The 12,852-nt window shown below is 37.2% G+C and overlaps 1 protein-coding gene across 1 annotated transcript in view; it reads left to right on the forward strand.

The window, feature by feature from the left end:
• The window catches only part of LOC122683181 (cyclin-Y-like protein 1), a 37,661-nt gene that overhangs the window by 7,590 nt on the left and 17,219 nt on the right, over positions 1-12,852 (forward strand). The window contains exons 2-4 of the mRNA XM_043886819.1: positions 3,682-3,756; positions 5,543-5,577; positions 10,906-11,006. Coding sequence (XP_043742754.1) covers positions 3,682-3,756; positions 5,543-5,577; positions 10,906-11,006 — 211 coding nt within the window. The remainder of the gene's footprint in view (positions 1-3,681; positions 3,757-5,542; positions 5,578-10,905; positions 11,007-12,852) is intronic.

A 12,852-nucleotide genomic window follows, 5' to 3' on the forward strand; every position in this document is an offset into this window, starting at 1 on the left:
ATTTTACAGGTTTCCTCCTGGGAGTGTTTATATTAAGACCCCAACTTAAATTTTTTTAGCCATCCTTTTTCCACATAAGTCTATCATGCTGTCAAATAAGTTGCAATTTAAATTGGTAATATAAAAGTGATGGGTCTTAAAATATAACTTTAATGATAACCCCTAATCATAAGCTCAAGAATATTTCTCCTGGGTTAAAACATTCTTAAAGATTGCTAGAGAAGTAATTTTAGGAAGAATTCACATATAAAATGCACAGTAATTTCTCAAAATACCTCTAACATTACTGTGTGTGCTTGTGGGAGAGGGGATGAGGGGAAGTGTGGGTGGTAATGCTTTGCTTCAGAGTTGACAGTCTTACCTTTGTGACAGTGAAGAGTACGGTAGGTTTTTTTCATCGTCTCCTTAGACTCTTGGCAAAACAGTTAATGGAGTGTGCAGAAATATTGTGTGTATGTATGAGTTTACTGTCTAATGGCTTACCTGTCAAGTCTGTTATAAAATAGTGATGTAGTTTTCACTGGCAAAAAGTGCAAGTTGTATAGAAAATTGTTATATAGGCTGTAAACAGAAGATTAATATTTTCTGAAAACCTCATGCAAATTGACAGCAGTAAGGCCCTGGTATGTTTAGTATGTATGAATGATAGGCAGCTCACCAAAGTGGAAATGATGCTGATAATTATGGGAAAGTAGTAAAAACTGTGTAATCGAAAGAAATACAGATTAGATCTACAGTGCTGTTCCTTATTTATATTAGTAGAACTTCCCCCCCGCCTCTCAACTGTACAGAGCAGGGGTCGGAACTAAAACTGTCATGATTGGTAGTATTATACATTAATGTGGCCCCACCTTCTTCAGGAAGCAGTTTAGCACTGTACCTTGAGCCATGAAAATGATCTAACCTTTTGGCTTAGACATCCCACTTTTGAAGATCTTTGCTAAGGAGATAAAACCATTATTTATTTAAAAAGCTGTATAACTATAGATGAAAAGTTTCCTCATCAAAGAATAGAATGTTGTAAGTACCTAAACCCCAGCAATAGGGGATTGGCTAAGTCCAGCACAGGAATAACGCTTGATGGACTGTTGTGTATTCATTAAACAGTAAATATGCAACAGTGAGATGTAGAAGGGTTGTTAGTAACAAGAAGACATAAATTATACACTAATTAGAGCTTTTTCTAATGTATAAGGAAAACAACTAAAAGTAAGGGTTGTAAGTCTGTGGGTTAATTTTTAAATAGGGTCATTTTGGCTCATGCAAATTTTTGTTCATGACATTTGTTAAAGGAATGAGCAAGTGACTTTTACCTTTCCCCACCTTCATTGTGATCATCAGTACTGCTGGTTAACCAGGTCTCTTTCAGTTGCAAGTTTGAGAAAATGTCTCAGAATAGCTTAAATTAAAAAATATATATATTGACTTTTATATAACTGGAGTTGAATGAGTAAATTAAGCAGTACTTGACCCAGGAGTTCAATGACCTCACAGCCTATCTCAGTTCTGCTGTCCTCTATTGATCTCTCCTGAAAAGCCTTTCCCCTCATGATGGCAAGAGGAGTGTCCAGCAGCCCCAGACTAGCTAAGGGTCCTAGGGCACCCCTCTGCCTTCTTCTGCTTCTTGGAAAGTTCCAGGAAAGCTGTGATCTGTCAGTCAGTTCTGGGGCATGTGCCCACCCTTGAAACCTCTAGGGTAGGGTAGGGGGAGTGCCAGCTCTTTTCTGATCACTTGGGCAAGTTTACTTTTTTCCTGCATGTTGTCATTTCTTTTATCCCAGCCTTCTTGATTTCTATATATAGATCCGTAGTAGCACATCATAGCATACCTGTAACACACCCTGGTTTGGCAGGGGTGTGTGTGTGTGTGTGTGTGTGTGTGTGTTTGGCAGGGGTGTGTGTGTGTGTGTATGTTAAAGCTTGCTTCTCTTTGATCCTGACACTTATTTTCCCTGGACTTCCATTGACTCTTGTTAAATTTTACCATTCCATAAACCCTGATGAAAAATATGGCTACTTTGCAAGCATTTCTGCTTATTTTTTAGATTCCAGTGTAGTCTGTTTACTTTCTGGTACAAGTAAGTAGTCATGAATCCTTTCAGAAGCCTTAGGTCGAAAGTCTGTGCCTGTCAACTTTGTGTATAACTGAAATAATTTATTTTCCCAGTGTCCCACTTTTCAAATCTGTAGGGGGGAAAAAACTTTAAAATAATTTTATGGGTCTTTTACATAAAACTGTTGAGTAGAATATTTTCTCCAAAAACAGCTTAATAAACTCCAAATGCAGTGAAGGAATTTTCACGAAGAACAAAGCAGTCGGTTTAGCTATGTAAATTTCTAGTGCTGGCAGTAACAATTAAATTCCCATTAAACCAGGAAGTCCCAAATTACTGTTCATGCAAAATTCTTTCTTTGGGGAAGAAAAGGCTTCTAGGTAGATAACATTTGTTAAATGCTGGGTCAGACAGAATTCACTATGGGACTGGTTAGTTTTTATTTATTTTTTCATTTATTTTTATTAGTTGGAGGGTAATTACTTTACAATATTGTAGTAGTTTTTGCCATACGGGATGGGGAACACATGGTTAGTTTTTAATATATCAATGTGTATATTCTTTTGATTCTCAGCGATAATGTGTAAATCACGTTGACCACCAAAGTCCCCTTTAAAAATAGGCCAATTATTATGTGGTTTGGGAAATGCTGCCTTAACTGTTGCTCTTTAAAAATCTTGGTCCAGTTTCTTAAAAGATTGTTTAATTGGTTTGAGGTGGACTTCACTAAGTAACTGCCCATAGGGCTTTTACGTTTGTTTTAAACAACAACCTTACTGTCCAGCATGGCAGCCTGTGCTTGCTTGATATTTCTGCCTAAATAGAAGACTGTCCCACCTTGGTGCAAGGTGAACTGCCAGCAGACCCACCTTTTTTATGTAGGTATGGGCAAAATTTTTTTCAAGCAGCCCTTTGATGTGCTCCAGGAAATACTGTTACTGAAGCCCTCTATTAATCATGCAGCATGAAAGGAAGAAGTGAGAGTTTAGCTTTGGAAATAGAGGGCAAAGTTAAAACTCACTATCCTGGAAGTGTTCCTATGGATCAGAACATTGAACTCTTATGTAATCCTCTTAAATCTGCCATGATGAATAGCCCCTAGATAAACGGCAGCCAACTAAATGAGTTGGTTTGTTGAGTGTAGTTGGAATTAGCCATTAGATTGTCTGAAGAACGTTTGCCAAAAGCAGCTCATTTGGTTATAGCATATTTGATTGATCTGGTATCTGATAGTAAGTGACTACAGCATAACTTGCTTCTTGAGACTTCTTGAAATGTGCTAGTAATATCAGCTTAAAGAGAGGTGACTGAATTTTTAATCAATATGTAGGAGGGGAATCACATACATGATTTGCCTAAAAGTGGCATAGATTAAGTGCAAGTTAAAAAAAAAAAAGCCTAAGACATAGCCCTGGTTTTATTCCACATATATGGAGAATTTCTACAATTTTTCTGTTTCCCAATAGAATTTTTGTATTGTTGCCTTTACTACAGTTTCCTTCTTGTCATTACTAAACGCTCTTCTTAAGACTATTAAACTTGATTAAAATCAGCGTGTAGCTGTTTTAAAAGTCATGTCTTTTTCTACTCAACTAAATTGTCACACCTTTTTCTTTTTCCTGTGCAGACTTAGCTTTGGAATCAAACCCTTTTGACCACCCAAGGGCAAGCACAATTTTCCGGAGCAAATCTGAAACGGACGGTAAGACAGTGTTTTCCCCCCCTGAGAAAAAGATTGAAAACTGTTTTTGTTTTGTGTATTATAGGAAGATACAGAAAAGCACTTAGAATGGTTTAATTTTTTTTTTTTCATATGTGATAATATTTTAATATGTGATGTTTTATTTTAATATGTGATGATACATTTTTCATTTAGGTGTCACTGTTTTAATGAGGAAAAACACCCAGACCATCTGTTTATACACTTTGCTATTTCTTTATCAGCAGTCAGCTTGCCACATGATTTAGTTGTGGTCTGTTTTTCCATGCTACTTTGTCCTTTTCCTTTCGCTCCAAGAGCACATGAGGTAAAGATGAATGACACGGTTTAGGTCACAGTTAGGTCTTCATAATCAGTTGTTATGTATGGGAGTCGAGGCTTGTGATTTCGGCACCATTTTGCACAGTGCTCAACCGGGTGAACCTCTCTCACATCCAGATTCATGTGAATTTTTAAGTTCTTTTAAAAGTTCTTATAAGAACTTTTAGCTCTTCAAAGTTCTTTCATCCTGATGTAGTGCTGGGTCAGGGTAATCAGACCAATGTGCCTGCCATATGGGATTTTCCAGAAGGTTATCCTCAGTGTGGGAAACCTTGTGTAAGTTTCCAGTGTCCTGCTTGTTTTAAGATGAGAATCAGAAGTTTTTGCACTCCTGCTTGTCTTGCCTGCTTGTCTTCCTTAATATATGTTAAATCCTAGTTTATTTGCTAAAAAGCCATATATGATCAGGTTTTTCGGTTGTTTATGAGAGCAGGAATACCAGAAGTGAACGTTCTATAATATTTGAAGTAATGCAGCACAGTAAAAAATAGAGGGTTCTTTTCCTCTTTTATTTTCATTAGATTACTGGTTTTTATCAAAGGGTCTGTCTCAGGAACAGCCAGACGGAAGAGGGCCAGGCATGGGGGCAGGGCCCAGAGTGTACCACATGTTCTCCAACCTGGGAGCTCCTGGGGTTTCTAGTTTGCATTTTCTTAAAGTGTGTGTACTTTGCCTTGAGGCAATTATTTTTAGTTAGGATTACTGTATTTCTCAGTCTTTTCCAGACTCCTGAGCTGCTCACACTGTAGAGAGACGGTGGAGAGAGTAAAAGAAACACTCTCCCATGCCCCTGTCTCTCCTCAGTCTAAAGGAATTCGTGCTTGTGATGCCATGGGAAAGTGTATGGCCTAAGACCCTCTTTGAGCTTATATTCTTCTGGCCTTTGTTGGAGCAAAACAGTTCTATGTGCTGTCGATGTATGTTCAGTGAGGTCAGCACGTATGTTAAAATTTATAGATTACTTTTCAGTGTGTAAAGAACCTGTATTTTTTAAGTTGGGTGACCAATAAGTGGTTCGGGATGCTTCCAGAGACACGGGTGCTTGACCAGAAACTGGAACTTGGAGTTGTCATCTGTTAATCCTGGTGACTAAAGTACATGTAGAACTAGAAAATACTACATACTGTGCAGCTGGTATCAGCTAAATATCTCACCTGGCCTAATTTGCTTTGTCCTTTTCTTTTGTAAATGGAGAGTCTTTGATTTGTACCTAATACAGAGTATCTGTTAGTATTAGTCAAATAGTAAAACTAAGTTTTTAAATATTATTTATAGGATTCATTTTGCTGGGTGGTTTAAATTATATATTTTGTTGGAAGTTATTTTAAAAAACAGAATGAAATTTTAACTCATTGTGTATATTGGTAATCCATCAGATAATTAGTGACTTATTTGTCTATGGTAGTTTTATCAGAATTCATCAGTTAGTTTTTTTTTTTATTCTTAGTGCGAGAAAAGAGGAAGAGCAACCATTTAAACCATGTGAGTAAATAGTTGAAAAGTTAAGAAATCAATAGTTTGATTAATTAAAAGTATGTCTGCCATGATTCCTAAAAAGTATGATGGATCCAATACTGTTAGCATTTAACCTCTTATTTATAAAATTTCTGAATCTCTAGTTCCTAATTATCAAGTATATTCAGAAAGGTTTTTGACTTAGTAGTACCCTTTTTTTTTTAAGGGTCCTGACATTTAAGTTAAATTTCAATAATATGGTTATAGCATAAAGATCTACCTTAAATTCTTTTGCCTTAAATTTTTTATCTTAGTTTTTAACCAAAGTAATAAAAGTGTAATAGGTAATTTAATTTTTAGCACCGTCCATTGACTTCTTGGCACAACAGGTGAAAGCTTAACCTCCTCGTCCACCGTGATTTTATTTCCCTCCTTCTGGTCCCTTTACATGCATCAGTTTTTGTTAAATCGGAATCACTGTTTACTTTATTATGACTAAGCAAGTATTGTTCATTGCTGAGCCATATAGTTCTCTGTGCCACCTCCTTATACACCTTTCATTCTTTTTCTTCAATATTAATGAAATCTGAGCACTTCTACACTTCTCAGGATAATCCAGTTCTGCTTTTTCTAGCAAACATGATCTCACACAGCCCAACATAGTTGAGTAGCTCCCTGGCCAGTCTCCCTGTTTTCACATTCTTCATTTTTGTTCTGTGGAATTAATTTCCTAACTATATTCACTCTAACAGCTATTTTTTCCCCCAAATGTTGTAACATTTGTCACATGCCTATCAAAAATATTTACCATCCAGAAAACCACATCTGTTCCATTTCTTCTTGGAGACACTCTTCGCCAACCTTTTGTCTTCCTACCTCCTACATACTAATGATTCCTGGACTAGCTCTGTGCCTGTTTTCCTGGGATATCTATGTGAAGTCACCTGGGATCTCACATCACTGCTCTCTCGTGTTGGATCGCCTATGTCCTAGATTCTGTTTCCCTCTGTCCTGTTTTACTGGAGCACATTTTCCTGGAAAAAGGCACATGAGCAAAAATTTTATAAAGACCTAGCCTCTGTGAAACTCCTTCTATTTGATACAGTGTAGAATTCTAGGTCGAAACTAATTTTTGCAGTTTTAGAGACATTTCCCTCTTGTCTTCTCATTTACAGTGTTGCTCTTAAATCTATTGAATTTGATACATTGTATATTACCAAGTTAGTCTTTTCTCCATTCCTTCCTCCTGTGGAACTTTGTAGTACCCTCTGTCTTTGTGGGGTTTTGAAATTTCATAACATGGTTTGGTATAGACCTTGTCACGCTATTGGGGCATTTAAACATGCAGAACATCTTTTCTTCTAGTGAATTTTTTTGTGTGCTGCTTTGGTATTTTCTATTTTTTTCTTTTGGATTCCTGTTAGATGTTGAAAATTTTAGAGCAATATTTCTGTACAGATTTTTTTCCCCTTCTGTTTTCCATTTTGTCTTCTTGTCCTACTTCATGGAGGTTTCCTTGACTCTGCTCTAATCCTTCTATTGAATATATTGTTTTGTCTACCTTATTTTTTAGAGTTCTCTTCCATCCTTTCATTCTTTTTTTCACTGATGCAATTTCTCATCTTTCTGTAGATGTTGAAGATTTTTTTTTAAGTTTTTATTTGCTCCTGGATTTTTATCATTCCCATCAGTTCCTTCTCCCTGCTTTGATCTGTGACTTCTTGGAGGTTTCCCTCAAACATGTGATGGTCCCTCGCTGTCTGTTAAGATCTAATTGGAAGCATCACTTTGCTAACTGATAGACCTCACTGCACAGATTTGGCGACCACGTCTCTGAATTTTGAACCTGCCTTGGGTTCTGTAAGCCAGATTGGTTTTGTTGTTCCTGGCCCAGTCACTCTGTAGTTCCAAGGTTGTGCTTCCTCTGTTATGCCATGTCAGTTACTACTCCTTTATCTCATTTTTTCATCTTTCAAACATCAAAAATCATCTGCAGTTTATCCTGTCTTGGGTACAGCTTTTTTGACAAAATACTTTTAATTCTAATGAGATGATATCTCTGAAAGAAGGTGGGAAAAGAAGTAGATTTGTGGTTGGTCCACTCAAAGTTGGATTTATACTTTGAATGTAAATTCTCAGTTTAAAAGTTTTAATTCAGTATAGTTAATGATACTGACTCAGACAGTACTTTCTATTATACCTACAATTAGAATACTGCACATTTCTACTAAGGCCTTGATAAGAATCCTGTTCAGACTACTCATCCTGCCACATTGGCCATTAACGTGCAGTAATGTGGATGGAGTAGTTTCCACTCATGCACTTCTTGTTGTTTTGTTGCTAAGTCAGACATGACTCTTCTGCAACCCCAGGGACTGTATCCCACCAGGCTCCCCTGTTCATGGACTTTTCCAGGCAAGAATACTGGAGTGGGTTGCTATTTCCTTCTTCAGGGGATCTTCCTGATTGAGGGATCAAACCTGCGTCTCCTGCATTGGCAGGTGGATTCTTCACCCACTGAGCCACCAGGGAAGCCCCACGCTAATGCATAGAATATTACAAAATTTTAAGTTAAAGTCTTAATAATTATTAATAAACACATCTAAAGCTTGTGGAAAGGGGAAGAAAAAAGTGAATTTCAGCTTAATTTTTTTGATGGGTTAAACTCAGAGGCAGTAGGCAGGATGGGAAGATTCACTTGGGTGGAGGCAGAATTTCAACAGGTGCTTGACTTTTAATGATAAGTTTTGGGGGGGATTGTTACTTATTAGTCTTCCAGTATGATGATTTTCTAGTCTTTGCCATTAACACTGAAGTCTACTAAGTAAGCCTTTTCCCTTCTTGTAAAGATTGTAGAAGTCCATCTGTTCTGTCCTTAGCTCTGAATGAAGGTAAATACTCTTCTTCATTGAACATTAAACTATCAGTGAGTGGGTTCTGCTGTTTGATTTTTGTATTTGCATTTTATATCATTAATCTTTGTCAGTGTAGTTTATTGAGGTTTTGAGCCAGTGATGATAAGGCTTTAATCATAAAGGACAGTTACCTTAAATTTTAAAGTGAGATGAGGGGAAAGTAACCTGTTGGCAGCTAATACATCCAGGCTTTGCTCAGAGGCTTTAATTCTGCCATCCTTTAGTGAATAGTAGATGCCAAAAGTTTGAATCGCTTCAGGAGTAGGCCTGGAGAAGCGTTCACTATTTCTTTGGTAGGATCTAGCCAGTAGTCTGTAGGTTACTGATAGACTAAATGAGCGCCCGTAGTCTGTAGGGCTACGTCTGATTAAACTTCTTAAACGTTTCAGCACTAATATTTCCAAAGATAAACAGATATAATTCATAATAAAGAAAAAAGTTTTAATAGAGAAAAACGGGATAAATGTTACCCAAAGCCAAAGCTCTACAAACTAGTCTATATTTTGGTGCATTTTCTTACTATTTTTATTCCCCTCATAGGTAGATTTTATAGTCAGAACTGACTTTTACTGTGTGTAATGTGTCATACTCTTAATAGTGGTGACCTTTTAAAAGATAACTTCATTTAGAATATAACTATTTGAATGAACAGTTTTCATGCTGTGTCTCTTTTGAGATTCTGAAATTACACATTAACCAGATGGCTTAAGGAATATATGAGTTTCAGTTGAAATCATTTCTAGCTTGAAGGAGAAATTCTCCCAAATAGTGGTACTTTTCAGGTATGTTATGTGTAGAACTTTTTGTTAATAAGGAGTAAGTGGCCTTGCCATAAAATACCTGAAACAAGCAAAACGGTGGCTTATACACCCATTTGGATAGTTCTTATTATTGGCTACTGGCAATGTTTATTTAAATGCTCTGTATTTAAAAAAAAACATTGACTAGACTTTCTCCTTGTTTCACCTTTGATGCGTTTGTGGAGGACATGGATAGAGTGTGACAGCGTGGTGAAAACTATTTTAATAGAAGGAAGGAAGGCTCATCTGAATTAGTAAACAAAACCCAAGAAAACCAAGTGTTAAAACTGTTTGTGTTCTGTGGTATTAAAGAATGCTATTACTCAGAGCTACTGACAGTGACTGGGATTTGATTATTGGCCTTTACTTAAAGGAAGAGAATTGTCCTCACATAGTTCAGGCTGTTTTAGTATTTGACTATGGCTGTGTTTTGGGCTCTTCACAAATAAATGGATACTTCTAAAGTGTTTTAAAGATAGCTTGTTCTCTAGAGGGTCTGACAAAGCTCTTTGTCACCTACCCAGCACCACTGCAGATAGTTTGAATGTGTATCATTAGCATGATTTACCTTCCAGTTGTAATCGATCTTAAATAATTGGTCAAATGCTTCTTGATTCCTAATTTGTCCCAGATTCTGTTCTCAGCAGCTGGAGGAGGAGCAGTAAGAATCTGTCACCTGGAGGAGCTTGTTTGCTTACTTAGGAGGGGGATACCAGGCAAGCAGTTGAGACCATGTAACAGGTGGTGAAACAGAGGTGTAAGTGTGCAGAAAGGTAGAAGTTTGGTGGTGTGGCTGCTGGCTGAGGTTTGCTGGAGGTCGATGGGGTCAAGCTTGCTGGGACAAGGAGGAGGAAGAAGCCACTGCAGGCAGAGAGCAGCATGTGCAAGGCAGCAGAGTGCCATGATGAGTGGCAGATAACATGTAGAGTAGAATTAATAAAACTGTGAGATGAGTGGAAAGTATTCTCTGAGGCTCTCCCTTGTGTAATATAATGGCAGTCTTACTTAACCGTGAAATTCTCAGAGCTGCTTTGTCTGTTTCTTGGCTGTGAGAGAATCTTAAAGCTATACCCTTTCATCCTCCAGATAAGGAAACTGAGGCTCAAAGAGATTTATGGCCTTCAGGTCACTAGTGATAGAGCAGCCCTGGCATGCCCAGCCTCTGATTCAAAAACGCTTGTTTCCTCACACTGTCTCCCAAACTAATACATTTATGATTGGCGTTCATTGACTGCAATGAAATGCTCTCACATCGATATTATATAAAGCATTGCATTTTATTGTAGTAAATGAATAGAAATAGAAATCTCCGCTGCATTTCATTGCTTAAGGAAGAAACACTGAAGTCTTACTAAAAGCTTTCTCATTACTATAAAGGCAATTTATAATAGGTGCTTTCCAGGTTCATTTGTGGGTCCTTTTTCAAGAGCAGCAGTTTATACCACATTTCTCAGATCTTGCCTGTGGAAGTGAGAGTACAGAGGTTTCCCATGGAGCTGCACGTGATGCCACACTCAGCAGTTCATGGAGTATAAGGAAAATCTTAATGCTTTATCATTTGACATTTTAACCAAGGAAAAAACACACTTTTATAGGTTTAACTTACTGTGACATTTTCTTCTATCTCCCTTCCCCTTCAGGTATCTCCAAGGAAGCTTACTAAAAGGTATAGCTCATGCCCAACCATATTTCCAGATGACAGCACAGTCAGCGAGCCTAATCTTAGAACCACAATAAAATGGTGAGTACAACTAGGTTGCCAAGGCTGAGTGGCAGACCCCCTTCATGCTGAAAGCATCCTCGCCATACATTATTTCATTCGTTTGGTTTGTCCTTTTCAGTGATCAGGTTAAGAAACTGGTGTCAACTCTATGTTGGCTTCAGGGACCTCTCAATATGAGTCTTCAGTTTCCATGTTAATCATAGAGTACATGATAGAAGGGAAAGTCAGTTAGCAAGTGAGAAATCCCAGGAAAAATGTAAACCTCATTTGATTCATTTCTATTGTTAAGACAATGTTGAACATAATGAGAAACAGAGGTACCTGTTTATTGTATGTTTCTAGAAAAAAAATTATTTCTTTATGAGTTGGGAGAGTCCTACAACTATGTATACTAGTTTGGAAGCTACCATTAGAAGAAGGAACAGCTTGTCCCCTATTGGCACTGAAGTGAATCTGCAGTTAAATTTAACTGGACTTGGTCAGATTTATCCCACCGTGCATTTTTTTCCTGCAATATTTCTGTAGGAAATTTTACTTCTCCTTCCTCTCCCCCAAAGAGGGGGAAAATATATCAAAACCGTTTTAAGGGGCATACTCTCAAGCTTAATTTCTCCATAGATGAAATTTGTTCAACTGAGATTTTAACTTAATAGACACATTAAATTTTTGTTTTTGTTTTTTTTTTTTAATTTTTGTTTATATATGTGTATCTCTAACACACTGTATCAATCAAAGCAGAGAACAAAAAAAGAGATGAAGTTTCAGAAACAAGGCTGTGGCCAGGCTTATACTTAAGAAGACACGAACAGTGTTACAATGACGAAAACTATTCCTCAACTTCTGGAAGCCCCTCATAGTCCACAATTGGAGATGCACAGTTCAAAACGCCCTAATCATGGGAATGTTCAAGTTTATTTAAGAGAGAGAATTAAAAACGAAACAGGATGCAGACCTTCCTACCTCCCTTGGGGTTGTCCATGGAACATTAAATAATGTCTTCTTAGCATATGAATGTTGACTTTCCAGAACAGTTTGGGAAATGCTACTTGAAAATATTAGTATCCTAGTTTCATTCTTTTACAAGTGGTTGACCAGCTTTCCCAGCACCACTTGTTAAAGAGGTTGTCTTTTTTCCATTGTATACCCTTGCCTCCTTTGTCAAAGATAAGGTGTCCATAAGTTCATGGATTTATCTCTGGGCTTTCTATTCTGTTCCATTGATCTGTATTTCTGTCTTTGTGCCAGTACCATACTGTCTTGATGACTGTGGCTTTGTAGTAGAGTCTGAAGTCAGGCAGGTTGATTCCTCCAGTTCCATTCTTCTTTCTCAAGATTACTTTGGCTATTCGAGGTTTTTTGTATTTCCATACAAATTGTGAAATTCTTTGGTCTAGTTCTGTGACAAATACCGTTGGTAGCTTGATAGGGATTGCATTGAATCTATAGATTGCTTTGGGTAGAATAGCCATTTTGACAATATTGATTCTTCCAATCCATGAACACGGTATGTTTCTCCATCTGTTTGTGTCCTCTTTGATTTCTTTCATCAGTGTTTTATAGTTTTCTATGTATAGGTCTTTTGTTTCTTTAGGTAGATATACTCCTAAGTATTTTATTCTTTTTGTTGCAATGGTGAATGGTATTGTTTCCTTAATTTCTCTTTCTGTTTTCTCATTGTTAGTATATAGGAATGCAAGGGATTTTCGTGTGTTAATTTTATATCCTGCAACTTTACTATATTCATTGATTAGCTCTAGTAATTTTCTGGTAGAGTCTTTAGGGTTTTCTATGTAGAGGATCATGTCATCTGCAAACAGCGAGAGTTTCACTTCTTCTTTTCCTATCTGGATTCTGAAACTAGAAC

This window comes from Cervus elaphus, chromosome 1 (genome assembly GCF_910594005.1).
Source record: "Cervus elaphus chromosome 1, mCerEla1.1, whole genome shotgun sequence".
Classification (NCBI taxonomy): domain Eukaryota; kingdom Metazoa; phylum Chordata; class Mammalia; order Artiodactyla; family Cervidae; genus Cervus; species Cervus elaphus.